The sequence below is a fragment of the Hypanus sabinus genome, chromosome 27, assembly GCF_030144855.1.
Source record: "Hypanus sabinus isolate sHypSab1 chromosome 27, sHypSab1.hap1, whole genome shotgun sequence".
Lineage (NCBI taxonomy): Eukaryota > Metazoa > Chordata > Chondrichthyes > Myliobatiformes > Dasyatidae > Hypanus > Hypanus sabinus.
The window spans coordinates 25,369,324-25,396,091 of record NC_082732.1 but is presented as its reverse complement, the minus strand read 5'-3'; the positions used below and the strand labels follow the sequence as shown (position 1 = coordinate 25,396,091).

The 26,768-nt window shown below is 38.7% G+C and overlaps 1 protein-coding gene across 1 annotated transcript in view; it reads right to left on the bottom strand.

The window, feature by feature from the left end:
* sdf4 (stromal cell derived factor 4) overlaps window positions 1-26,768 on the bottom strand; it is a 107,154-nt gene that overhangs the window by 15,676 nt on the left and 64,710 nt on the right. Inside the window, exon 3 of the mRNA XM_059952009.1 lies at window positions 1,548-1,661. Coding sequence (XP_059807992.1) covers window positions 1,548-1,661 — 114 coding nt within the window. The remainder of the gene's footprint in view (window positions 1-1,547; window positions 1,662-26,768) is intronic.

Sequence of the window (26,768 nt, the reverse complement as noted above, 5' to 3'; positions counted from 1 at the left end):
TCCAAAAGGAGAATGGAAAAGGAACTTGAAGATAGTGGAAACTTTGTAGTATCAGAGGATGAGTCACTGACAGTAGGGTACCCAACCCCCGCCCTGAATTTACAATCACGTAGCTATAAAGGTAAGAGCCTGCAGTTGCAAATATGAGCTGTTGGAGAAATCAGCAGGACAAGCAGCATCTGCCAAGACCCTGCCTCAGGACTGTGAGGGTAGAGGGAAGAGCCAGTATAAAACAGTAAGCGGTTGAAACAGAGGTTGGTAAAAGGTGGAACTAGATTTGGGGTTGGGGGGGGTGGAATGATGGGCAGATGAAGCCAGGTTAGTGAGGGGATTAGGAAAGGTGAAGCAAGGAAGAAGAAACGCAGGTAAATAGTTATGCGGATGATGGGCAGATGGAAGCAAGTAGAGGAAGGGTGAAAAAGGCGAACAAAATGAGAGATCCAGACTAGACTGGCATAAGGGGGAAAGGAACATAGGGTTACCTGAGATTGGAAAATTCAATGTTCCTAGCTGTATGCTACTCAACTGCAATATAAAGTGGCAATGCAGAAGGCCGAGGACAGAGAGGTCAGTGTGGGAATGGGAAGGGGAGTTGAAGTGTCATGTGACCAGAAGCTCAAGATGGCCACTGCAGGAAGAGAGTGGGCGCTCTGCAAAATAGTTGGCTTTTGGTTGATGATGACAACCAGGATGCTGGTGCTAGGTAACCTGATGATAATTGCACCCCACAACATCAAGAGGTGGCTATTTTTTTTTACTTTTGCAGCACTCGTGGTGAAAATATTAATCGGACATTTAGTAGTTCATGCCTGAATGTTGCCTGAAACTTGGTGCGAGCGAGCATGGACTGCTTCAATTCCTGGAGTTATAAACTGCAATTGAACATTTTGAAATCATCTTGCACAACCTTCAAATGGCAGTGTCTCAAGGTGGCATCAATCATTAAGTACCCTCGCAATCTAGGACATGTCCTCTTCTCATTTCTACCACTGGCAAAGGAAGTACAGGAGCCTGAAGACCCACACTGAAGACTTTAGGAACACTTCTTTCCCTCTGGCATCAGATTTCTGAACAGTCCATAAACACAACCTCACCATTCCTCTTTTACACTATTTGCTTTGTTGTAACTCACAATAATTTCGATACCTTGCTTTGTAGTGCTGCCGCAAAGCAACTCATTTCAAATCATTTGTCAATGATAAACATGATTCTGACTCACTCCGGACCTTTTGATGGGAGAATGGTCACTGGTGAAGATGATTGGTTCTAGGAACAGATGAATTACTTTCTTTTTGTGAGGTATGACTCCAGCTGATAGGGTTCATTCCCTTTGTTGCCCACTGAGTTCAGTTTTACAGGGTCTGTAATGCCACCCTCAAGTCACAGGCTGCTTTCATGTGAATAGCAATCATGCTCATCTCATTCCTTGAAATGGCTTCCTACTTACTGGGGTCAGATCACGAAATCAATGGCACAAACACACACAACAGGACATCAGCAGGAACGAAGTGTGGGACTCTGACGGCGACCTGTGCACAAGTACTTACTCTCTTCATCAATCTTCAGCTCTTCATTGTTCTTGATTTTCTCTGCCACTTCTTTCTCATTAAACCCCTTGCTTGTTAGAAACTTGATTCGATATTCGTCCCAGGATACCTGACCTATAGAGAGATGGTACGTACGTCTTTTTTAAAACAACATATACATACAGTTTTAGGAAAACAAATTAAACAGGTGTAACCAAAGGAAGGAAATCTAGAGTAGACCCAGAGATGGATGTGATCTTGCACTGTCAAACCACTCAAATATTTTTAAGTCAGAAGGGGACTGTTCCCGTTTTCACCATTTTTCTCTTGGTCTGCCTCATGGTATCATCAACCTCTGTATTTAGTAGGTAGAATCAGACAAAACGAATCAGCAAGCAAAAATTTGGCAGGACAATTAATGAATGCCAAAGACATATGGGTTAGTAAGGGTTGTTAAGGTCCGGGCATGCTATGTTGGCAACGAAAGCATGGCAACACTTGCAGGCTGCCCCCAGCACATCCTCTAAATGTGTTGGTCGATGACACAAACAGCATGACAAATAAAGGTGAAACTGACAGGACATGATGCATTCCTACCCAACTGTATTCTCCATTGAGTTTAATGTCTTTATTATATTGGGCAGCTACAAATCAAGCTCAATTGATAAAAATTAGTTCCAGAGAATGCAAATCAGGATCCTAAAAATGGACATGCAGAGAGATGGGATCTTCTGCTTTGGGATGGGTGAGCTGTACCTACTGAAAGGGGCTTTAAGCAGTTTCATCTAAAAATTTGGAAGAGCAAAGTAGCAAGTGGCCACTTACAAGAAAACAGAGTCAAACTATGTGGTATTGTAACTTGTTTTTGCAAAGTGGGTGGATAACTGCAAGGTACATTTTAATGGTGATAAACAAACACTTCAGAGATGCAAGGATGATGTCGGATTAATAAGAAAATAAAAAATAAGAAAATAAAGAGTCATACAGACTTCCCCCTCTAGTTATCAAACTAGACTGCTGCCATGACGTTAAGTATTACATGACAGGTTTAAAAATAACAATAAGTAAAAACATGTTGAAATATGCTCTGCAGGAAGACAACATGAGCAAATCTTCAAATGTGGTATCTTGTATCGTACTTGTGTTGCAAAGCTTTTAGAGTACACCGGGAATATCTAGCAGGAAACAGACAACCAAACAGGTTAAATCAGCCTCCACATAATTCTACAACTGAGTGGAAAATGTTAAATGTTACAGTTGTAGTGCTTTTGGGACTTTTTAAAAAATGGAAATGTTACTCCTATAATTGGCCAACTAAGAGGGCTAACTTCATATTTTAAAGAATCTGTAGCTTTGCTCGAGATTCAGGAAACCACTGCAATAAGTTCAGCAAATCTTGTTTGATAACTTCTTTTAGATAGAGCACTACCTAATGCATCAATTAGACCACAGTTCACTCTTCAAAAGCAGATCTTGTTTTAAAGAGCAAAACATTAAAATCTACCGAGGCTATGGAAAGTTTAAGATATAGAAAGTTGTCTAATTCTTAAAAGCATAAAAGACTATGAAAACCAGCCAAGTTTGTCACATGCACAGGTTTATGTATATAGAATTAAAGAGGTTTTAATACTTAAAACACACAAGTAGATAAAACTATCTAACTACTATCTAAGTGCTGTCTTAACACAGAAAGACTGAATTTCCACTGCAGTTCTTTCACAGAGAATCAGAATGTCTCAATAAAGTGATTAAAGGGCTGAACATTGAAGGTCCAGAGGTTCAGCCAAAGGCCCCTGAATTTTTCCAAACAGTGCAGGAATTTCAATTTGGCAGTGCTGTGATATTTTTTGAGAATTATGAGTGTGCCTTCTGAAAGAAATGTTTGCTAAAAACACAAAATGCTGGCAGAACTCAGCAGGCCAGACAGCATCTATGGGAGGAGGTGGTGATGACATTTTGGGCCAAAACCCTTCATCAGAAGGGTTTGCTGTTTGCAGAAATGTTTGCTGTTCATCCCATAGTTTTGGTGTTCTGGGGTTTGAACAAGTGGACCTTCAAAGTCCACAAATCAGAATATTAATAGAATAAAATTGTGTTGGATCCAATATCCTCTATGATTAACTCTAACTACCAATGTTGCAACAGCAAAGATTTAATTGTAAGACCTTAGCTTTGGTTGCTAATTAAAAGGAAGCTAACAAGTTTAGACAAAAATACCTTTGATCCAAAAGTTTCAGACATCAAGTTCAGATGGATTTATTATTGGCAAACTGTGGGAGCAAAAATAAAAAGCACAGCTTGATAGGAGTTTGCCAAAAATAAAGTGCTTGAAATTCACAGCTATGCACCAAAGTACTATTCAGAGATGACCTGCAATGTCTTAATCCTCTTCCCAGTGTTGTGAGCTTCTCTGTGAGTCCCCTTCTGGTGTTTTTTTCAGAAATAGTTTTAATTAATTACATGCCTCTGTTTGTCAATTGTGGAGGAACTGGATGCTTGTGGAAGGGGTACCGATCAAGTGGACTGCCTTGTACTGGATGGTATCAAGCTTCTTGAGTGTTGATGGAGCTGCACTCATCCAGGCGAGTGGTGAGTATTCCATTACGCTCCTGACCTGAGCCTTGTAGATGGTGGATAGGGTTTGGGGAGACAGGAGGTGAGTTACACGCCGCAGGATTCCCAGCCTTTGACCTGCTCTGGTAGCCACATAGACCAGTTCAGTTTCCTGTCAATGGTAACCCCTAAGATGTTGATAGTAGAGGATTCAGGATGGTGATGCCACTGAATGTCAAAGGACGATGGTTACAGCCTCTCTTGTGGGAGATGGTCATTGCCTGGCATTTGCGTGGCTCGAATGTTGTTTGCCACATTGAAACATTGAGACTGCTGAATGAAAATTTCCAGTGGTTTTTGTTTTGTTCAAAACAGAAGCTTTTCTAAAGATTACTGTCAATGAGCAATAAGAAATGAGTCAATCCAGCCCCTTAAGAGTCAGACTTTAAAATAAAGTTGCAAGTTTTAATTTTTGGGAAGCACATACTGCCCATCTTTACTGCCCTCAAAAAGGTGATGAGCATCTGGCCTTGAACTGCCTTTATTCTCCTTAAACGTGTCATCACATTGACACTGGAGTGGGAGTTCCAAGATTTATACTATTGTTGGAATTAAAGCAATTTCCAAATCAGTATGGCTGCACCTTGGAGAGGAATGGAAGATTGTGATGTCCACATTTGCCTATTGCCTTAGTCCTCCTTGGTGGTTTGGACTTGGAAGGTGCAGCTGGTATGCACTGGCAGTGATGGGATTAATGCTTAAGGAAATGAATGGGTGCCAATCAAGCAAGCTGCTTTGCCTCAGGTGGTGTTGGATTCTTGTGAACAGTGGAATTAGCCAATGATGTGTGAGGACTGGGGTGACAGGCCTTGGACAACCAGGGTGCCACTTATTATTATTGAGATGCAGCACGAAAACAGCCTTCTAGCCCTTCAAGCTGTGCCACCCAGCAATCCCTCAATGACCAATTAACCCACCAACCAGCACATCTTTGGACTGTAGGAAGAAACTGGAGCACCAAGAGGAAACCCACGCATCACGGACAGAATGCACAAATTGCTTACAGGCAGTGGCGGGAACTGATTCCAGGTCGCTGGTTCTGTCAAGAGCTGTGCTAGCCACTACGCTACCATGCCACCCTACTTTGTAGCCCTGCTGATGCCCCCTTCCATCAGTTTGCTGATTGTGTAGAACAGGTTGACTTAGCCAGCTTGTCTTGGTCTTGTGAACAGACATATTTCAGTAAAGTTCCCCATTGTCAAATGGATGCCAATGTTGTAAATGTATTAGAACAGCTTGGCTAAAGGAACAACAAGCTCTGGACTGTTGATCTTCTGTACTACAGTCGGGATGCTGTCTGGTTCTGTAGTCAGTGGTATTTTGCTTATTTCACAATATCACAAGAATTGACTTGGCTAGTAATAAGAATGGTAAAGACAATGGTACTTCAAGAGAATTCTTACTAAAGCCAAATAAATTCTTAGAAGTTTCCTTGAAATTCAAGTAAACTTCAGCAATATTTCTTCCTCACCCTGGAACTTCTGATACATTAAGGAGAAATTAGTCACTGGTGACCATCCATATAGAACAGTACAGCATAGGAAAATGCCTTTCAGCTCACCGTGTTATTCTGAACTAATTAAACTGGTAATTAAACACCTAACTAAACTAATCCCTTATACCTACAGAATGACCATATCCCTCTATTCACGTGCCTACCTTAGAAACTCTTAAACACCTCTATCGTACTTGCCTCAACTACCAACCCTGGCAGTAAATTCCAGGCAAAAAACTTGCTTCCTTCACCTTAAATGTATGCCCATTCGTATTAGGTGTTTTGATCTTGGGGGATAAGATACCGGCTGTCTTATCTATTCTTCTCATAATCTTATAAACTTCTATCAGGTTTTCCCTTAGGCTTTGCCGCTCCAGAGAAGACAACACATGTATGTATACTTCTCCTTAGAGCGCAGGCCCTGTAATCCAGGCAACACCTTGGCAGATCTCTTCTGCACGCTCTCCATAGACTCGACATCCTTCCTATAATTGGGTGATCAAAAATGAATGTATTAATCCAGACGTGGCCTCACCGCAGTTTTATAAAGATGCACGGCATCTTCCTGACTCTTGAACTCAGTGCCTTAATAAAGACAAACCTTCTTTACCACCCTGGTAACCTGTGCAGCCACTTTCACAGGAACTATGAACCTGGAAGCCAACGATGTACTAACTGTTAAGGGTCCTGTCTTTAATTATATATTGTCCCTTTATACTTGCTTCTCTCAATGTGCATCTCCTCTCACTTTGCCGGATTGAACTCCACCTGCCATTTCTCTTTCCATATCTGCAACTAACTTAAATCCTGCAATCTTCTACACGATCCACACCCCAATGTTATTATCACCTGTGAACGTACTAAGCCACTGTTCTAAATGTGCTAGAGGACACTGGCTGTACATCCCCCCCCACAATTCCACACATACACATTCCAGAACTGGACAAGAAATATTTTCCCCCATATGTGATACTAAGGGAGGCATTCTCACTTGTAGGTGAATAGAGATTGACTATTTGACTTGGACAGGCTCAGTGCTCCACTCTTAATTATAAATTTTATGCAAAGAGTAAGAATTTGGGTGGCCAATATTCAACACCCAGTCCTAATTGGCCTGGTGAAAGTATAGGTGTAATACTTCCATGACCAGTTATGGTCAGGTTCTTCAGGACACAACCAGTTGTACTACAGATCCAGTCAAGGTAAAGTATTCTTGGTCAGTATCCATCAGGCAGCATCTATGGAGAGGAATAAACAGTCAACGTTTTGAGCCGAGACCCTTAATGAGCCCCGATGAAGGGTCTTGTTCCAAAATGTCGACTAATCTACGTGACCTGCTAAGATCTTCCAGCATTTTGTGCGTGTTAATCTGGATTTCTAGTATCCGCAGAATCTCGTGTCCAAGAATACTTCACGTACTCTACTTTGTGTTTCACCCAATATGGAGGTAGATGGAGTTGGAGGAAGATGAATTATTTGGCTAAACGGAAGAATAAGTGGCAACCATGAGGTTTCCTTGGATTAATTAACCTGAAGCTATCACTCAGAGGAAAATGGACTCAAATTTCTCCCAATTCCATCAAGCAAGTTTGGTGAAATTGAGAAGGGAAGCAGTTCTGTTTAGTCACCTTCCGGAGAAAAGGACACGTTTCTGGGCCTCAGTTTGTTAGTTGAGTTGGGCTCTATACTTACTATGAATTAATTGCGTCAGAGGATTATCTGATATCTCTTGAAAGTAATAACTGCACCTCAAGTGGCCACAAGGGCAGAGGAGGAAGGAAACAAATTACTTTGAACGTATGAAAATTCTGAAGGTGCCTAGTAAGCAATTAAGCACATATAGCAACCTTCAAATAGCAACTTTCCAACACTGAAACCATTAAAGAAAGGTAAGTTGTACTACAGAGTTGAATGTGAAAAAAAAATTGACAGGGCTGTATGCAATAAGTACCACTAAGTAGTATAGACAGGAAGTTAATGGTTTGCAGGACTTCAAACTAAACATTATAAAAACTTGAAATGAATAGATGACTTGAAAGATTTACGCAGATGATATTTAAACAAATATCAACATTTAAACAGCTAAGTTTCTAAACAGCATAGTAGGGTAAACCAACCATGGAACTGGGCACCTCTCAAATAATATCCAGCAAGGCCAGAGTGCACCAGTGGCCATCTATGTCTCAAGGGAAAGCTGAGTTCACGTGATGACCATGTACTTCCAAAATGAACAGGGGCTACTCAAAGAGGGAGGAGCCATCGTGGGAAATAGGTCAGAGAAGCTGCGAAGATACTATGTAGCATTGGCCAGCCCACAGAAGGGAGAGGGCAGCAACTGGCATCAAGGTAGAAAGCAGATCTCTCCCTGCAGCAGAAAGGTCTGAAAATGGTGCAGGATCTACCCCTACTGCTGAGGCTACACGAAAAGTTGGTTAGGCTCTTGCGTAGATAATGAAGTCCGTAAGTCTGCAGTAAGGAGATAAAGAGGATGACTTTACAGGAAGCAGAGTGAGAAAATTCATGATGCATGTGGTATTGGGAATACCCACCAATAAAGACAGAGGGAAAGAGACGTGCAAGGTGTGTTAAGTTTATTTCTACTTTACCTTTTGTCCATCATATACCGTAGTACTGCTGTCAAAAGCTAATCTTCATGGTAGTTACACCCTGAGTATGTTTGCCATTGCCTAAGACAACAATGGACTTGAACTTGAAAAGCATCTGGCATCACAAGTAGAGTTAAAGCGGGGCACTGAATAGGGTAGCATCAAAACATGTTCTGCATATAACTGGTGCTACAAGGTGTAACAGAGGCCCAACTTCAGACAACTTGTAGCTCCATTAATTTTCTCTCAGCATGATTCAGTTAGGAGAATGTTGCAGGCGTGGGTGGTCACGTGCACAGAGGAGCCGCAACAACCGATGCAGTCAGAGGGAGCACGAGGTCCTTCTGAAGAGAAAGAAAGGGAGCCCAACTACCTGAAATCGCCAAGTCAGAGGTAAAGGCATGGAGTGTCTTGCGCTGTGTGCCCTGCTTCTGAAGCTCTCTTACTTTGGAGTTTTGAGTTCTAAAGAACTGAAGGTTTCCATTCTCAGTCTGTATTTTTGTGCTTTGGGTGATTATTGTGGCAGCACCTGATTTCTGACACATCAGGGGCGGTATTGTTTACTGGACACGTTTGGAATGTCCATGGCACAGGGCTTGCTTCAACTGCCAGGTTTCACCAGCAGTCCTTCCCGGCTTTCAGGATCTCCATAAATCTGAGGAGCAGAATTAGGCCATTCCAACCCATTGAGTCAGCTCTAACATTCAATCATGGAAGATATCTTATTATCCCCTCCAAACCCCATTCTCCTGCTTTCTCCCCTAACCTCCGACACCCTTACTAATCAAGAACCATCAACCCCTACTTTAAGTGGATCCTATGACTTGACTACCTCAGTCATATGTGTCAATGAATCCCACAGATTCACCACCCTCTGTCTAAAGAAATCCCTCCTATCTTCTGTTCTAAAGAACATCCCTTTATTTTGAGGTTGTGCCCTCTGGTCCTAGACTCTCCCACTATTGGAAACATCCTTTCCACATGCACTCCATCTAGTCCTTTCAATACTCAATATATTTCAATGAGATCCTACCACCCCACACCACCACCATCCTTCCAAACTCTAGCACGTACAAGCCTGGGACCATCAGAAGCTCCCCGTATATTAATGCTTTAACTCCCAGCAACTAGTAATTTAAAGCTCCCATTTAGTCACCACATAGCACTTTATATAGTACAGCACATAAACAAGCCCTTCTGCCCATCTAGTCTGTGTTGAGCAATTTAAACTGCCTACATCCATCGATCTGCACCAGGGTCATTGCCCCCCATATCCTTACTATCCAAGTACCTACCCAAACTCTTCCTAAATGTGAAAATTGAACTCACATACACCACATATGCTGGCAGCTCATTTCACACTCTCAGAACCCTCTGAATAAAGATGTTTCCCCCTTATGTTCCACTTAAACTTCTCACCTTTCACCTGTTACACCTGTGCCCCAACTCTGAGGGGCCAAAGGGTACAAAGTAGCCCCCTCCTTTTTGAGAATCGCAAGATCGCTATTAATTCAGGTCAGGAGACCCAGGAAATGAGAGAAAGACACGCAGAATCCACAAGGGGTTGGAATGTCCTGGCCCCTCAGCAATACAAAGCCACAGGAAATGGCCATAGTCTCTTGGAGACGGAATTGTGTATTGAGTACTGTACTTCACGGAAGCCCTCAGGGAATGATCAGAGGGGGTTGATTGACATCTGAAACTCTGTGAGTCAGGATAAAAGAGGGTCTGGCTTTAGACGCACCAGGAGAAACGCTAGAAACCCCATGACAGCGTTTAATAGCGAGAGCCGGTGGAAGGCCCACGTGTGTCCTTTCCCATTGCCGGGATTGGGGCCTTACCACGGAAGACGGCTTAGCTAAAGAAGAGATCACCGCCGACAACATTTCGAAGGATCGACATCATAAAAAGGAAAATGGGCAAGTTCCAAAATCTGTCTCTCTTGACTTCAACCAAAGGCTGCAGCCTGAATGAACTAAAGTGACTTTTATATTTCCATCGGACAATACATTATCCCCTAGACAACGATAGAGCTATTTCTTATTGATTATTATTATACCCGTGCTTTTAGATTTAGTGTTGACGACATATATTATCTGTATGTTTGCATTGATATTATTTTTGTGTATTTTTATCAATAAATGCTGTTAAAAATAGTACCATCAGACTTCAACAGACCTCTCTATCTTTGCTGGTAAGTGACCCAGTTACGGGGTACGTAATACACCCTTAACCCATGACCTCTGGTTGTAGTCCCACCCAACCTCAGTAGAAAAAATCTGCTTGCACTTACCCTATCCATACCCCTCATAATTTTGTAAATCTATCAAATCTCTTCTCAATCTCCTACGATGTAAAGAACAAGATTTACATCTCTGACGATTAGGAGAGGCGTTATGATATATTTTGTGCAGTCTATGCGGATTGTAGTAGGTCCTGTTAAAAAATATTAAACTGTATTTGTCTATGTTTAGTTGAAATTAATAGTTTGAGACATTTGAAGGATATTACACCAATCAGAATCATTGGAATTACAGTCAAGATCTGATTCCCACTTATTTTTAATATCACTCTTAGTATATATTGGCAAGTTACTGTTTAAGATAATATAAATAGATGACTTAAGATCCTTTGTAGTGTACAGGGCTTCACTAAGCAAGTGCTTTTCAAACGGGGATTCTTTTGGAATTTGTGGATAGCCTGTATAATTGTTATGGACCCCGTGTCTAATCTGAAAATATTTAAATAAATTATGATTTGGTAGATTAAATTTATCAGATAGTTGTTGAAAATTGGCAAAGTTATCTTGGCTATATAAATCTTCAACTGTTTTTATACCACTATTAACCTAATTCTTTAGAATTCCGTCTGCAATCAGGTGGGGGATATTGAGGTTATTCCACAGAAGAGTTTTCTGAAATAAAGAGGTTATTTATACCAATAACTGCATGAGCTTCTTGTCATTCTGCAAAAGAATTGTAAAATTATAGGGTTCTTAGTAATATTTAAGAGTGCTTTCTTAGATGTTAAAAACGGAAGAACTTTTAAGGGAACATTTTTAATTGATGTTTAATAGAAAGCCATCTAGTGTCACTGTTCTCAAAGCACAACCAACACCATATTGGATGGAATTGAGCTACAAGGTAATAACATTTAAAATTAGGAAAATTTAATCCTCCCTTATCATGATTGAGAGTTTGACTCTAGGGACTTTAACTTTACATAAAAAGCTGGACATTGATTTGTTTAAATCATTAAAGAGACTTTTGGGAATTTTAATTGGGACACATTGGAATAAATATAGAAATTTGTGGGGGTATATTCAATTAAATTAAGTTCACTCTTCCAATTAAAGATAATGGCAGTTCCCTCCATTTCTGTAGAACTAATTTAACCCGATTCAATAATTTGTTGTACTTATCTTTAAGGATTTTGTCTGCTGCTCTCCTAATTTCTATGCCTAAATATTTAAATCCATTTGAGCACCATTGCAAGGGTTTGACTAGGTTCTTAATGCTATTATCCTGTATATTAAAAGATATGACTTCACTTTTTGAAAGGTTTAATTTATATCCAGAAGCAGTACTGTATTGTTGAAAACACTGTAGAAGGTAGGGTAATGACTTTTCCGGATCAGACTGGAAAACTAAAAGATCGTTGGCGTAAAATGCTAGTTTGTGTTCATTTGAGCCAAATTTAATGCCGGTAATGGTGGGATTAGTACGAATAGCAATAGTCAGCGTCTCAATAGCTATTAAGAATAGCAGCGGAGCACGGACAAACTTGGCAAACTCCTCTGGATAACGGGAAGGTACCCAACAGGACTCCATTAGTTAGAATTTGAGCTTTAGGACCAGCAAAAAATGTTTCAATGTATTGAATAAATCTCTCTCCAAAATTCATTGCTTTAAAAGTTTGCAAAAGGAAGGTAGGTTCTACCCTGTCGAACACCTTCTCTGCATCCATCGACATTATCAACGTGGGATCATTTTGCATATGAACCTCTTCCATTATGTGAAAAAGTCTCCGTACATGATCAGATCCGTATCGATTTCTGACAAAACCTGTCTGATTGGCATTAATGATTTTAGGGATACTGTCATCTAATCTTTATGCAATTAATTTTGATAAAATCTTGCATTCTGAATTCAAAAGACTAAGGGGCCGATAGGAAGTACATTTTTTACGGTCCTTCTCAGGTTTTGGCAGTAATATTATTGTACTCTTGCCAAGCAAGTTTTATTAATCAGTGTCTCCTTAAACATATTTGTTAAAGGGGTTAAAAGCTTATCTGAAAAGGCTTTAAGTATTTAATTGGAAAGCCATCTGGCCCCGGAGCATTATTGTTCTGTAGAGACTTCATAGTGCCAAGAACCTCTTCTTCAGCTATATCAGAGTCAAGACAATCTTTATCCTTACAATCTAACTTAGGAAGATTTAATAAGTTCAACAAACGTGTGGCTTCGGTATTTTCTATATTATGATCTGTCTTATATAACATTTCATAAAACTTTCTGAATTCTTGATTTATGTCCTCTGGGTTAATGAGGGATCTGCCATCATCTATAACAACAGAGTGGATAAATCTATCGGTCTCTTCCTTTTTTATTTGCCAAGCAAGTCACTTAATAGTTTTGTTTCCAATTTTGTAATAATGATAGTTAGTTCTGGCCATATCTGCCTCAGCTTTACTTGTACATAAATTATTGTATTGAATCCATTTTAATGTCAATGTATTAAGTATTTCTTCACTTTAAGTAAAAGCATGTTCACGTTCAAGACTTCTAATCTCTTCCTCTAGGGATACAAAAGTTTTCCTTTTTTCTCTTATCTTATGTGTGCTATATGAAAGGACTTGTCCTCTCACATATGCTTTTAAAGCTTCCCATATGTTAGCTTAGGAAAAAGAATTTGAATTAGTTTCCATAAATAAATCAATGTGGCCATTCATAAATCTGAGGAATTTGGGATCATTAAGCATATATGCTTTAAATCTCCAACTATAAGATGATGATTGTGTAATATCCATCCTCCAAGTCAACTTGATTGGATTATGGTCAGAGAGTATAGCTGGTAGGTAGGAGCATTCAATAACCCTGGATACCATACTCTGGGATATTAAAAACATATCAATTCTAGAATAGGAGCCATGGACATTTGAAAAGAAGGACAAGTCCTTTACATTTGGATTAAGTTGTCGCCAACTATCGCAAAACCCCATGCCCTGATCTAGGACCAATGCTGCCCTTGAACAATTAAGAGATCTTGGTGTGGATCGATCGATTGCTAGGTCTAAGACCAAACTGAAGTCACCACCAACCAGACAGTGGTCCAAAGCTGTTGTAAGTTTTAATACCAAATCATTAAAAAACGGGATCATCATGGTTGGGGCCATATATATTAATCAGTGTGACCCTGTTCATATTTAGTTCAGAATTAACTAAAGGAAGTCTACCGTTCTTCTCTTTTTCTGTTGATATTAATTTAAACCTCACGTTCTTATTAATGAGTATAGCCACTCCCCTTGCTTTTGTGGTAACTGAATAGTAAACATGTCCAACCCAATCCCTTTTTAACTTTATATGTTCTGTATCAGAAAGGTGCGTCTCTTGTATAAACGCTATTATCAGTCTCTTTAAATATGTAAGAACTTTTTTCCTCTTAATTGGAGATTTAATTCCCCTTACATTCAAGATTATTTTAAGTTGACTAGTCATGCCTTAAAAAAAATAATAGATACCTCAGAGCATAAAGATAGTGCGATAACTGTAAGAATAAGAGTAATTAAGAAACAGCGCCGTACCATATGCCTGTAGAGACCCACCTATTGACGCCCCCTAGACCAAACATCCCCGGTGGGGAGGCTACTCTCTCTAAATTTGCAAGAGTTCTCAACAGTTACAAAAAAGATATACCATAAATTCCGGACTATAAGCCGCTACTTTTTTCCCACACTTTGAACACTGCGGCCTATACTACGGTGCGGCTAATGCATGTTTTTTTTTCATGCCGCCAAAAACATTTTGCCTCGTAACAGTAGACCAATAAAATTGATGAGTAGTTCACAGAGGTCCAATGAAATTGTACGATAAATCAAGTGCACTTTCACAATTAAATTATTGTAAATCAGTCATTTGTACTCACCCTCATCAACATGGAAAACACTCGAAGAAAAGCATATGATGCAGCTTTTAAGTTAAAGGCGATCAATCTGGCGGTTGAAGAAGGAAATCGAGCTGCTGCACGTAATCTTGGCATAAATGAATCGATGGTGAGACGGTGGAGACGCCAGCATGAAGAACTGAGTCAATGCAAAAAGACGACAAAAGCTTTCAGAGGTAATCATAGCAGATGGCCCGAACTTGAAAACTTTCTTGAAGACTGAGTTAACACACAGAGAGCAGGTGGCCGCGGTGTTTCCACCATGCAGATCAGACTGAAGGCTAAAGCAATCGCCACCAAAATGAAAATCTAAGATTTTAGAGGTGGGCCATCGTGGTGTTTTAGATTTAGAAGACGAAAAGGCCTGTCCGTCAGGGTACGCACAACTCTGTGACAGCAGCTCCCTCCCGACCACGAGGAAAAGCTTGCTAACTTCCGCACATTCACTCAAACAAAGATAGCAGAGAATTCCATCGGGCCAGATGATATCATAAATATGGATGAAGTACCTTTGACGTTTGACCTGCCTCTCACTCGGACTGTTAATAAAAAAGGTGACTCGTCCATCACACTGAAAACAAGTGGCCATGAGAGAACGCATTTTACTTGTGTTCTGAGCTGCACAGCATCCGGACTAAAGCTTCCACCGATGGTGATTTTTTAAGCGGCTGACAATGAAAGTTCAGTGAAAGCTGCTATCAAGAGTACAAACTCAATTCCAGCTGTGATTCCTGGGGGCACCACAAAGTATTTGCAGCCACTGGACATCAGCGTGAACTGGGCATTTAAAGTGGCGCTGCGCGTTGAGTGGGAGGCTTGGATGACGAGCGGCGAGAAATCCTTTACCAAAACAGGACGCATGCGAAGAGCACCTTTAACTCAAGTCTGCCAGTGGATCCTAAATGCGTGGAGCCGTGTCACAACATCCACCATCACCAGCGGGTTTCGAAAGACTGGACTGCTGCGTGATGAAGAGGACTGCGTGTGCTCAAGTGAGAGCGACAACGAAGAGACTGAAGTGAGTGACGAGATACTGAGGTTGTTCAATTCGGACACTGAAGAAGAGGACTTTGATGGTTTTAGTGCGCAGGAGGAAGATGGAGAAGGCGATCAATAACTTTTCCTGGTAGGCTGCAGTATATATATTTTTTTTATCAGTCATTAGGAGATATTGGAATGCTGTTCGTGCACTGTTCAGTAAAAAAGTATACTCAATGTAATTTGTGTGTTACCGATACGTATGTATATTTAAAAGTAGCTGTGTTACAGGCACTGTTCGAAAAAAAGCATTTGCAATATATATTTGTTTATGTTACCATACAGATTTAACTAAAAGTTAAAAAATCCTCACGTGTAATATCTTTCTGTGTAAATATCTCATATTACAACGTGGGACACCTGCGGCTTAAAATCCGGTGCGGCCTGTACAAGTACAAAATTGATTTTCTTTCTAAAATTAGAGCGTGCGGCTTTTAATCAGGTGCGCTCTGTAGTCCGGAATCTACGGTAGTAAGCATTAAACCCCATTAATTAAGAATTCTAGGTTCCACAGCCTCTAAATGAGTACAATCAAGGCCTAGGAGCATGCACATAAAACCTGGCAAAGCAACTTGAACAGAACTCAGACTACAACATGTAAAAATGTTTAGAAAAAGGAACACCGCGAATCAGAAACAACTCAAGGCACAAGGTTGAGATGAAATGACATCAAAAATTAAGGAGACGCACTTTCCACAATAGTCAGGTGGGAAAGTATCCATATTGCGAAACTTACTTGTGTCCTCATATCGGCCACAGCAATACATCCAATAATCACTTAAGTAAAAGTCACTCAATGCATAGAGTGCGTAAGCATCACAGTAACCCGTCCGTTGTGCATGGACCAAGAGGACCATCAATCATTAATATCGATAACTTACAAAAACTCCACTTCTGCATCAGGAGTAACAAACCACTTGATGACTCCCTTATGCATAATCCGAAGTTTAGCTGGATAGTGCAGGGAATAATCAATGCCCCTTCCCCGTAGGGTCTTCTTAACCTCTTTGATGGTGTCCTTAAGGCATTGCAATCTTGGACTACAGTCGGGAAATATGTAGATCCTGTTATTTTCGTAGTGAATCACTCCTTTTTACCTGGACAGATGCATAATCTTCTCATTGTTCCTAAAATTGAGCAGCTTTGTGATTATAGGTCTTGGTCTCCATGAGTTGTCACTACTGCTGGGAAATTTTCCCAGGCTGTGGGCTCTCTCGCAGGTGATGGGGGTAGGAAAGTTTTTAACGCCAAAAATATCTGATAGGATTTGTTCCAAAAATCCAGCTGCGTCACGACCTTCAGCTTACTCAGGGAGATTCAGTATCTGAAAATTGTTCCGCCTACTCCTGATTTCCAGGTCATCCACCTTGTCTTTCAACAATTGCATCTCTTTCTCCAATTTCTCGACGTGCCTGGTGACTTCTATTATGTTGTCTTCATTGGCAGATACATGCCCCTTAACTTGGTCAGCTAGTGTTGATAACGCAGATTCTATTTTAATTAGCGAGGATTGGAGGTTAATCATTTTAGTGTCGATTTGTGTTGATAGTTCTACCTTGCTTTCCCAAATGGCCGTCATGACTGTCTCGAGGGAAAGCTTCCCCCCTTTTCCAGAGTCAGCTGCCATTTTAATAACATTTGAGGGTCTGTTTGTTCCTTCAGTTGACGATAAAAAATCCTTCTTACTTCTAAGATTATACCTTGCCATGCACCACTAGCAAGTGAGATTTGTTTTAGAAATTTTTGGAATGCGGTTTGAACAATAACATAGCAAAATAAAGATAACTATTGAGACACACTCGGAGCTCACGCTAGCATGTCTTCCCTCGTTGCTGCCTCACGTGATCCCCCGTCTTATACAACTTCAACATAACATCCAATCTTCTGTACTCAATACATAGATTTATGAAGGCCAATGCGTCAAAAGCTTTCTTTATGACCCTAACTCTCTGTGACACCACTTTCAATTAATTATGTACATGTATTCCCAGATCCCTTTGTTCTACCATACACCACAGTGCACTACCATTCACTGTGCAGGACCTACCCTGGTTGGTCCTACCAAAGTGCAAAATCTTGTACTTGTCTGCATTAAATTCCATCTGCCATTTTTCAGCCCATTATCACAGCTGGTCCAGATTCCAATACAAGCTGATAGTTCACTACACCCCCAATCTTGGTGTCATCTGCAAATTTTATGATCCAGTTAACCACATTATCAACCAGACCATTGATATAGATGACAAACCACATTATCAACCAGACCATTGATACAGATGACAAACAACAAAAGACCCAGCACCGGTTCCTGTGGCACTCCACTAGTCACAGGCCTCCAGTCAGAGAGGAACCATCTACTACCACTCTCTGGTTTCTCCCACAAAGGCAATACCTCATCCAATTTACTACTTCATTCTGAATGCCGAGTGAGTGAACCAGCTCGACCAACCTCCCGTGTGGGACCCCGTCAAACACCTTACTAAAGTCTATGTAGACAACATCTAGTGCCTTCCTTTCATCAACTTCTGGATTCATCAACTTTCATCAACTCCTTGAAAAACTCTATAAGATTGATCAGACATGACCTACCATGCACATATTCTTAATCATTTCCGGACGATCCATATATTTATCTAACCAGTCCCTCAGAATACCTTCCAATAACATTCCCACAACTGATGTCAGACTCACTGGCCTATAATTTTCTGATTTCAGTTTGGAGCCTTTTTTAAACAGCGGAACAACACTGACTATCCTCCAATCCCTCTCCTGTCACTAAAGATGTTTTAAATATCTCTGCTAGGGTCCCGGCAATTTCTGCACTTGCCTCCCATAGGGTCCGAGAGAACATCTTGTCAGGCCCTGGGGATTTATCCACCCTGATTTGCTTCAGGGTAGCAAATATCTCCTCCTCTGTATTCGTACAGGGTCCATGAAGTTGATGCTGCTTTGCCTCACTTCTATAGACTCTGTGTCTATCTTCTGAGTAAATATAGATGTATAAAAATCCATTTGGGGGGTGGAGTTTCAAGATGGCGACGTAGACATCTGCCTTTTAGGCGCTCTTCATTTTTTAAGCTATAATCACCCTTTAATCAAATCTTTTCGTACTTAATTACATGGGTTGATATTTACGATTTATTTTAAAAATAACACTGGATTTAATTTTTTCAAACTTAAAATGTCTGTACCTAAGAAATCGTCTAAAGACCCTATATCTCTCGATGCAATCTCCAGTCTTCTGGATACTAAATTGGATACTAAACTTGCAAGTCTGGAAAACAAACTTACTGCAAAAATGTCGGAGCTTGAAGAAGTTGTTAAATCATTTGATATCAAGCTTCAATCGCAGGCAGCAGATATTGAACGCCATGAAGAAAAGTTTGCGGCTCTTGACAAGATAATTTGTGAAAAAATACGTACAATCGAAACTTTGGAGAAGGTACGGTCGACTGTTAAAATAGTGGAGCAGTATAAGTTTAAAATCACCGATCTTGAAAACCGGTCTCGCAGACAGAATTTGCGTATTATTGGATTTCCCGAAAATGTTGAGTCTGGTGACTTAACTGAATATTTCTCTAATTTATTGTGGGAAATCTTTGGCGAGGACGCTTTGTGGGTTAAACCTACTATTGACCGTGCCCACAAAGTTTCGAGATTTTCGGCTGCGAAAGACAAGCCACGAGCTGTGATTGTCCGTCTCCATTATCCTCGGGAGAAAGAACTTTTAATTCGATTAGCTCGTCAGAAAGGTATGATTTCTCACAGAAGCAACAACTTTCGTATTGTGGAGGACTATTCATTCGAGGTAATGAGGGTGAGAATTGCTTTTAAACCGGTGATGGCCGAGGTTCATTCGATTGGACTTAAACAAGCTTTAAGATATCCAGCGAATCTCAGAATTATGTTGAGCGACAACAGTCAGCGTTTCTTTAATACTCCGGAAGAAGCGAAGAAATTCGTTGAAGAATATCGCTCTTCTAGTCCAACCTGAACTATGTGTTATGTGGAAGAACTTTTGGAGAGAAGACGCCATTCTGTTTTAGGCTTTAACTTATGAAGCTGCGGTATAGCTTTTTATTTTGGTCTGTAGACCCGGTTTTTTTTTATTATCATGATTTACAGATGCTTTTTTAACTTTACTATAATGTCTTTTTTCTTAATTAATTTTTTTCCCTCTGGATTAGATATACATGTTAAGATTTTGTAATAATGATTTATTTTTTAAGATGTCGTTTCTTCTTCCCATAAGACTTTGCTTTCCGTAAGCGTTTATTTGCCTGTATTTCAGAATGGGACGAATGTTCTGAATTTTTGAACCTTTTTTTTATATATATATTGTAGTGGTTATTGAACCCTTTTTAAATTTTATTTTGATAACCTTTTTTTTAAAAAAAAGATTGGTGAATTTACATTTATATTTTGTAATATGGTCCTTTCAAAATGTCGTTTCTTCTTCCCATAAGTCTTTCTTTTTGAAACATCATTTCCTTATATTTGAATATGGAATCTTTTTTTAAAGGCATATTACACTATTTTAAACTTCAATGGTTATCCTTTTTTTATTAATGATTTTTTGCTTTTTTATATTATTTTTTCATTTTGATTGATATATATTCTTTCTGTTTACAACCCTGTATTTATATCTGGGTGTTATATAGTTTCTCTTTTCTTTCTTTTCATGAAGTCGCCATCTTGAAAATGGGGGTAATATCAGTGTTAGTTTGTGCGCCTGCCGCTTGGCTTTTTTTCGTGGGGTTGGGGGAGGGGGTAGGGATCTTCATTCACGCTTTTGCTTTTTATTTTTTTGCTTTTAGTTTATGGGCCGACTTTAAATTATTAATATTGTTGAGGTGTCATGTTCTCCGGTTGCTCCTGAATCATTTTTCCTTCTTCCTGAATTATGGGTTATGTGTCTTTTTAACCTTTTATGATATACACAACTAATATTGGCATGATGGATAAGTCTACTAACTTTATCTCCTGGAATACTAATGGTTTAAATCATCCAATTAAACGTAAAAAAATATTTAAAGTATTCCATAGACTAAATGCTAATATTATTTTTGCACAGGAGACCCATATTAGGAGGGAGGATAATCAACGCTTTTTTAGGTTCTGGAAAGGCCAACAATTTCACTCGAATTGTACCGCCAAAATTAGGGGTGTGTCTATTTTTATAGACCCCTCAATTTCGTTTACACATCATGAAATTATTTCTGATCCACAGGGCAGATTTTTGTTGATAACTGGTTCACTTTTTAATCGAAAAGTGGTTCTAGTTAATATTTATGCTCCAAACTTTGACTGCCCTGAATTTTTTAAACGTTTATTTACTTCCCTTCCTAATCTAAATGAATATATGTTGATAATGGGTGGAGATTTCAATTGTTGTTTGAATCCTTCGATGGATAGATCTAAACCAGGGGTCGGCAACCCGCGGCTCCGGAGCCACATGTGGCTCTTTTATGTCTGTGCTACGGCTCCCTGTTGCTTTGGGAAATAATTGGTTGTGGCGACCCTTTTCCTGGCACATCCGAACCGACTCACAATTAGATAGCCTACGGGGGTTTGCGAGCACAGAGCTTTGGAGCCTCTGCGCCATGGGGGGCAGGTTGAGGGAGGCTTAAAAGTGAGGCTGAAGATTTCGAATAAAGTTTTTTCCTTCGACTGCAGTTACCGACTCCGTGTCGTAATTTTAGCGCTGCGTGTAGCACACCGCTACATGGTCAGTATTTAATTAAAATGTATTTTATGTTAGTTTGTTAGTTTTTGAAATGTAATTCTAAATTTGAAGATTATGGTGATCTTGTACAATCTAAATAAGACGTTGTGGCGACCCATTTCCTGACACATCCGAACCGGCTCACAATTAGCCAGCGTTCAGGCTAAGGGAGATAGCCTACGGGGGTTTGTGAGTACGTGTCTTTTGCAGCATCCGCGCCCATGGGGGGCGGGTTGAGGTAGGCTTAAAAGCAAGGCTGTTTAGTTCGAATAAAGCTATCTTTGACTGCAGTTTACTGACTGCGTGTAGCACACCGCTACAATGTGTTTTTAATCGCTGGCTGTCCAGAGGGGAGGTGCTGAAACGCTTTGTCGCGTGTCTGGAAGAAGTGAAACTTTCCTGGGCAGCAAAGGGCTCACCTTTCCTGAGCTGGAACAGCCAGAGTGGCTGGAAAAGCTACACTTCATGGTAGACATGACAGCGCACCTGAACACGCTGAACACAGCTCTTCAACGGGGTAAGGACGTACAGCCCTGCACATGTTGGAGGATGTTTTGGCATTCGAGCGCAAGTTGACGTTGCTTGCCAGAGATTTACAGAAAGGCACATTGTCTCACTTCCCCAATTTGAGAGAGTTCAAACAAGGTCACGACATGATAAATTCGGAGTATTTACATTCTGCAATCATCGCAATGCAAACATCGTTTGGGAAACGCTTCTGTGAGTTCAGAGAGGAAAAAAACACATTATCCTTCCCGGTCACTCCCCTAAGCATCGATCCATCCCTACTGAATACGACTGCATTGTCAGGTGGAGTCAACCTGAACAAGTATGATAAATATTTTAATTGCCTATTATTTTACGTATATTCATATGTTTTCATTGTTCAGTGAAATAGTCCTTTCATTTTTCAGGTTGACAGCTGGCTGACGTTATTTTTGGTTTGCTGCTGGCGGCAAATTTAAGTTTGGCGTTTTTCATAAATACAAGGAGGACTCAAATGGACGTTGAGTATTTTACTTAAAAGTAACCTTCAACCCAACGTCTTTTTTTCGGAGTTCAAAATGTTTTTGTTGCATGCAGAAATGTAATTTTGTTTTCTCTGCAGGAGTTCATCAATTTCATAAATGCAACACATTATAGTTTGTTTATACATAGCTTAAAGGCAAAACAAAACGTTGTATGCAGTGTTATTTCATTTTAAATGTCAAACGGGTTTTGCGGCTCCCAGTGTTTTCTTTTCTGTGGCAAACGGGTTCAAGTGGCTCTTTCAGTGGTAAAGGTTGCTAACCCCTGATCTAAACCTATTCGAATTCTTCCGAATAGATCAGCCTTACTTATTAATTCTTTTATGGTTGATTCGGGAATTACTGAAATATGGCGGTTTTTGAACCCTAAAGATAAAGAATTTTCGTTTTTTTCACATGTATATCACAGTTATTCTAGAATTGATTATTTCCTTATTGATCATCGTTTCTTAACAGATGTTATTGATTGTAAATATGATTCTATTGCTATTTCGGATCATGCACCTTTGAAGTTATCTATCAAGATTTCGGACTTTTCTAATAATACTAGATCTTGGAGACTTAACGCTACTTTGCTTCAAGATCCAGAATTCATCACCTACATAAAACAGCAAATTGACTTGTTTTTCTCAACAAGCTATACAGAAGAGATTGACAGGGGAATACTTTGGGACTCTTTTAAGGCTTTTATCCGTGGACAAATTATCTCATATTCCGTCGGTAAAAGAAAACAAAGATATTTAGATATTGCTTTATTAGTGGATAAAATTAAAGAAATTGATAAGATTTATTCCGTGACTCCTACCAAAGAACTTTATAAGAAGAGAGTTGAGCTTCAAATGGAGCATAGCTTATTATTATCTTCTTCAATTGAGAATCAATTAATTAGGACCAGGGCTCAATTTTATATCCATAGTGATCGAACTGGTAAATTGTTAGCTAACCAATTAAAAGCTATCTTGACTAAGCGACAAATTATTAAAATTCGTAAACAAGACGGCAATCTGACTACTGATCATAAAGAAATCAATAACACTTTTCAAGATTTTTATAAATCTTTATATCAATCAGAATTTGATGGCGATCTTTCCATGATGGATAACTTTTTTAACAATTTGAATATTCCCAAACTGACAGATGAAGATCGTAGCTTGTTTGATGCTCCTATCTCTTTGGCCGAAATAGGAGAGGCCATCTCATCAATGAATTCAGGGAAAGCTCCTGGTCCCGATGGTTATATTATAGAATTTTTTAAAACTTTTTCTTCTTTGCTTTCCCCTTGGTTATGTGAAATTTTTAATGATGCATTTGTTAAGAAGAGATTACCTCAGTCTTTTTATGAAGCTACTATCTCTCTAATTCTTAAAAAAGATAAGGATCCCACTTTATGTGCATCTTATTGCCCTATATCACTATTAAATGTAGATTCTAAGATTCTTACAAAAATTTTAGCTATTAGGTTAGAAAAGGTACTATCACAGATTATTTCAGAAGACCAAACTGGTTTTATTAGGAATCGGTATTCCTTTTTTAATATTAGAAAATTGATTAATATAATTTATACTTCATCACCCACAATTCCAGAACGTGTTATTTCACTAGATGCTGAAAAAGCTTTTGATAGAGTTGAATGGGTATACTTATTTAACGCTTTGAGATATTTTAATTTTAGTCCTAATTTTATATCATGGATCAAACTAATATATCATAAACCTGTTGCTTCTGTTCTTACAAATAATTACAGATCTTCTTTTTTTCAATTATCTCGTGGTACGAGACAAGGTTGTCCCTTAAGTCCTTTATTGTTTAATATTGCATTAGAACCTTTAGCCATTACTATTCGTGAATCTCCTAATATTTTTGGTATTACCCGCAATGAGAAATTATACAAGTTATCACTTTATGCTGATGACTTGTTATATATTTCTGATCCTGACAGGTCTATTCCCGCTATTTTATCCTTGTTGGCTCAATTTGGTAGTTTTTCTGGTTATAAACTAAACTTGGATAAGAGTGATTTATTCCCTTTAAATGCGCAAACTTTATTGAATGAAAGGATACCATTTAAATTTGTTGATGATAACTTTATCTATTTAGGTATAAAAATTACCAAGAAATATAAAGATTTATTTACATTGAATTTTTTACCTATGCTTCATCAAATTCAACAACTTACTACAAGATGGTCTCCCTTATCCTTATCATTAGTTGGTCGGATTAATGCTATTAAAATGATGATTCTACCGAAATTTTTATATTTATTTCAAGCTTTACCAATTTTTATTCCTAAATCTTTTTTTGATAACATTGACTCAAAAATTTCTTCATTTGTGTGGCAAAATAAAAATCCTAGGTTAAGTAAAAGGCAATTACAAAAATCTAAAAAAGATGGTGGTTTAGCTCTACCTAACTTTAGATTTTACTATTGGGCGAATAATATTCGTAACTTAATTTATTGGAAATCAGATTTGGATTCATCATTGTGCCCACAGTGGGTAAATTTAGAATGCAATGAGGCACAGGGATATTCTCTATTCTCCGTTCTGGGTTCTTCTCTTTCTGCCAATTTAGTTAAATTCAATAAACAGATATCCAACCCTGTTGTTAAACATACATTACGAATTTGGTTTCAATTTCGTAAATTTTTTACTCTGAAAAACTTTGTTCTTGATAGCCCTATTTTACTTAATTTTTTTTTCAAACCTTCTTTGACAGATCAAGCTTTTAGCATATGGAAAAGGAAAGCTATAAAATGCTTTCGTGATCTCTTCTTTGAAGGTAGTTTGATGTCTTTCGACCAACTTTCCAACAAATTTGAGTTACCTAAATCTAACTTTTTAGATATCTACAAATCAGAAATTTTTTACATAAAATTCTACCGTCCTTCCCCAATTCAACTTCAATGGACTTTTTAGGTATGATTTTTATCTTAAATCCCTATCAGAAGGGATTAGTGGCTTTTATTTATAATATGATTATGAAGATACAACCAGAAATATCAGGTTGAATTAAACAAGAATGGGAAAAAGAACTTCAATATAATATATCAATAGAAAAATGGGAAAAAATTTTACAAATGGTTAATTCTTCTTCTATATGTGCTAAACATGCTTTAATACAATTTAAAATTGTACATAAAGCTCATATGTCTAAAGATAAACTTGCTCGATTCTACTCTCATATTAACCCTCAATGTGACAGATGTCATTCAGATGTGGCTTCATTGACCCACATCACTTGGTCATGTCCCACCTTATATAACTATTGGAAGGACATATTTGCTACCATTTCCTCAATTTGGAATATCGATTTACAACCTCATTTTATTACTGCAATTTTTGGTATACCAAATGAGGATGGTAATCAGTTTTCCCCTTCAATTAGACGAATGATTGCTTTTGTAACATTAATTGCCAGAAGGTCTATATTACAAAATTGGAAAGAAGTAAATCCTCCTACCACATTTCAGTGGCTCTCTCAAACTATTTCTTATCTGAGCTTGGAAAAAATTAGAAGCACTATTTTTGACCCATCAGTTAAATTTGAAGAAACTTGGGGACCGTTCATTCGACATTTTCAATTGAATTAATTTGACCTCTCCCAGACCTTCTCTCTGTCTATTCTTGTTCTGGTATGGAGTTCCGGAGTTTTTGGCACTATCATATACAAATAAACTGTTATTATTGCCCATGTTAGTTTAGTTTAGTATTTTTTTTTCTCAATATATATTTTTTGCTTGTATTTTTACAATTTTTTCTTTTTCTTTTGACGATTATTCTTATTTTTTTCATATAATTATTATAGGCTTGATTGATAATGTACTATGTTTTCCTGTTGATATTTTAATAGGATATTGTTATCCTATTATTAATTCAATTTCAAGTCTAATGCACTTATATTCATATATTGAATATATATACATAATATTCATTATTATGTTATGTTTTTTTTATATATATGAAATTCAATAAAAAGATTGAAAAAGAAAAAGAAAAAATCCATTTAAGATCTCTCCCATTTCTTTTAGCTCCACACATGAACTACCATTCTGATCTTCCAGAGGACAAATTTTGTCCTTTGCAATCCTTTTGTTCTTAACATACCTGTAGAATCCTTTCTGATTCCCCCTCACCTTGTCTGCTAGGGCAACTTCACACCTTCTTTTGGCTTTCCTGGTTTCTTTCTTGTGTTCTCTTGCACTTCTTGAACTCCGTAAGCACCTCATTTGTTCCTACTTGCCTATACCTGCTATGATCATCCCTTTTTCCCTTAACAAGGCCCTTAATATCTCTTGAAAACCAAGGTTCCCTATACTTGTTATCTTTATCTTTTATTCTGACAGGCACATACAAGCTTTGTACTCTAGAAATTTCATTTTTGAAAGCCTCCCACTTTACCTTTGCCAGAAAACAGCCTGTCCCAATCCAGCCAAACAACATCTAAAATGACAATTTAAGTAACAAGATTTTTAGTAGAACATTAGAGATGTTTGAATGTTTTAGATTGCATTTTTTGATAACTTTCCACAGAGCGATCCAGTTCTGAAACATGCCCTTTGCCCCAGCGAGTCTGCAA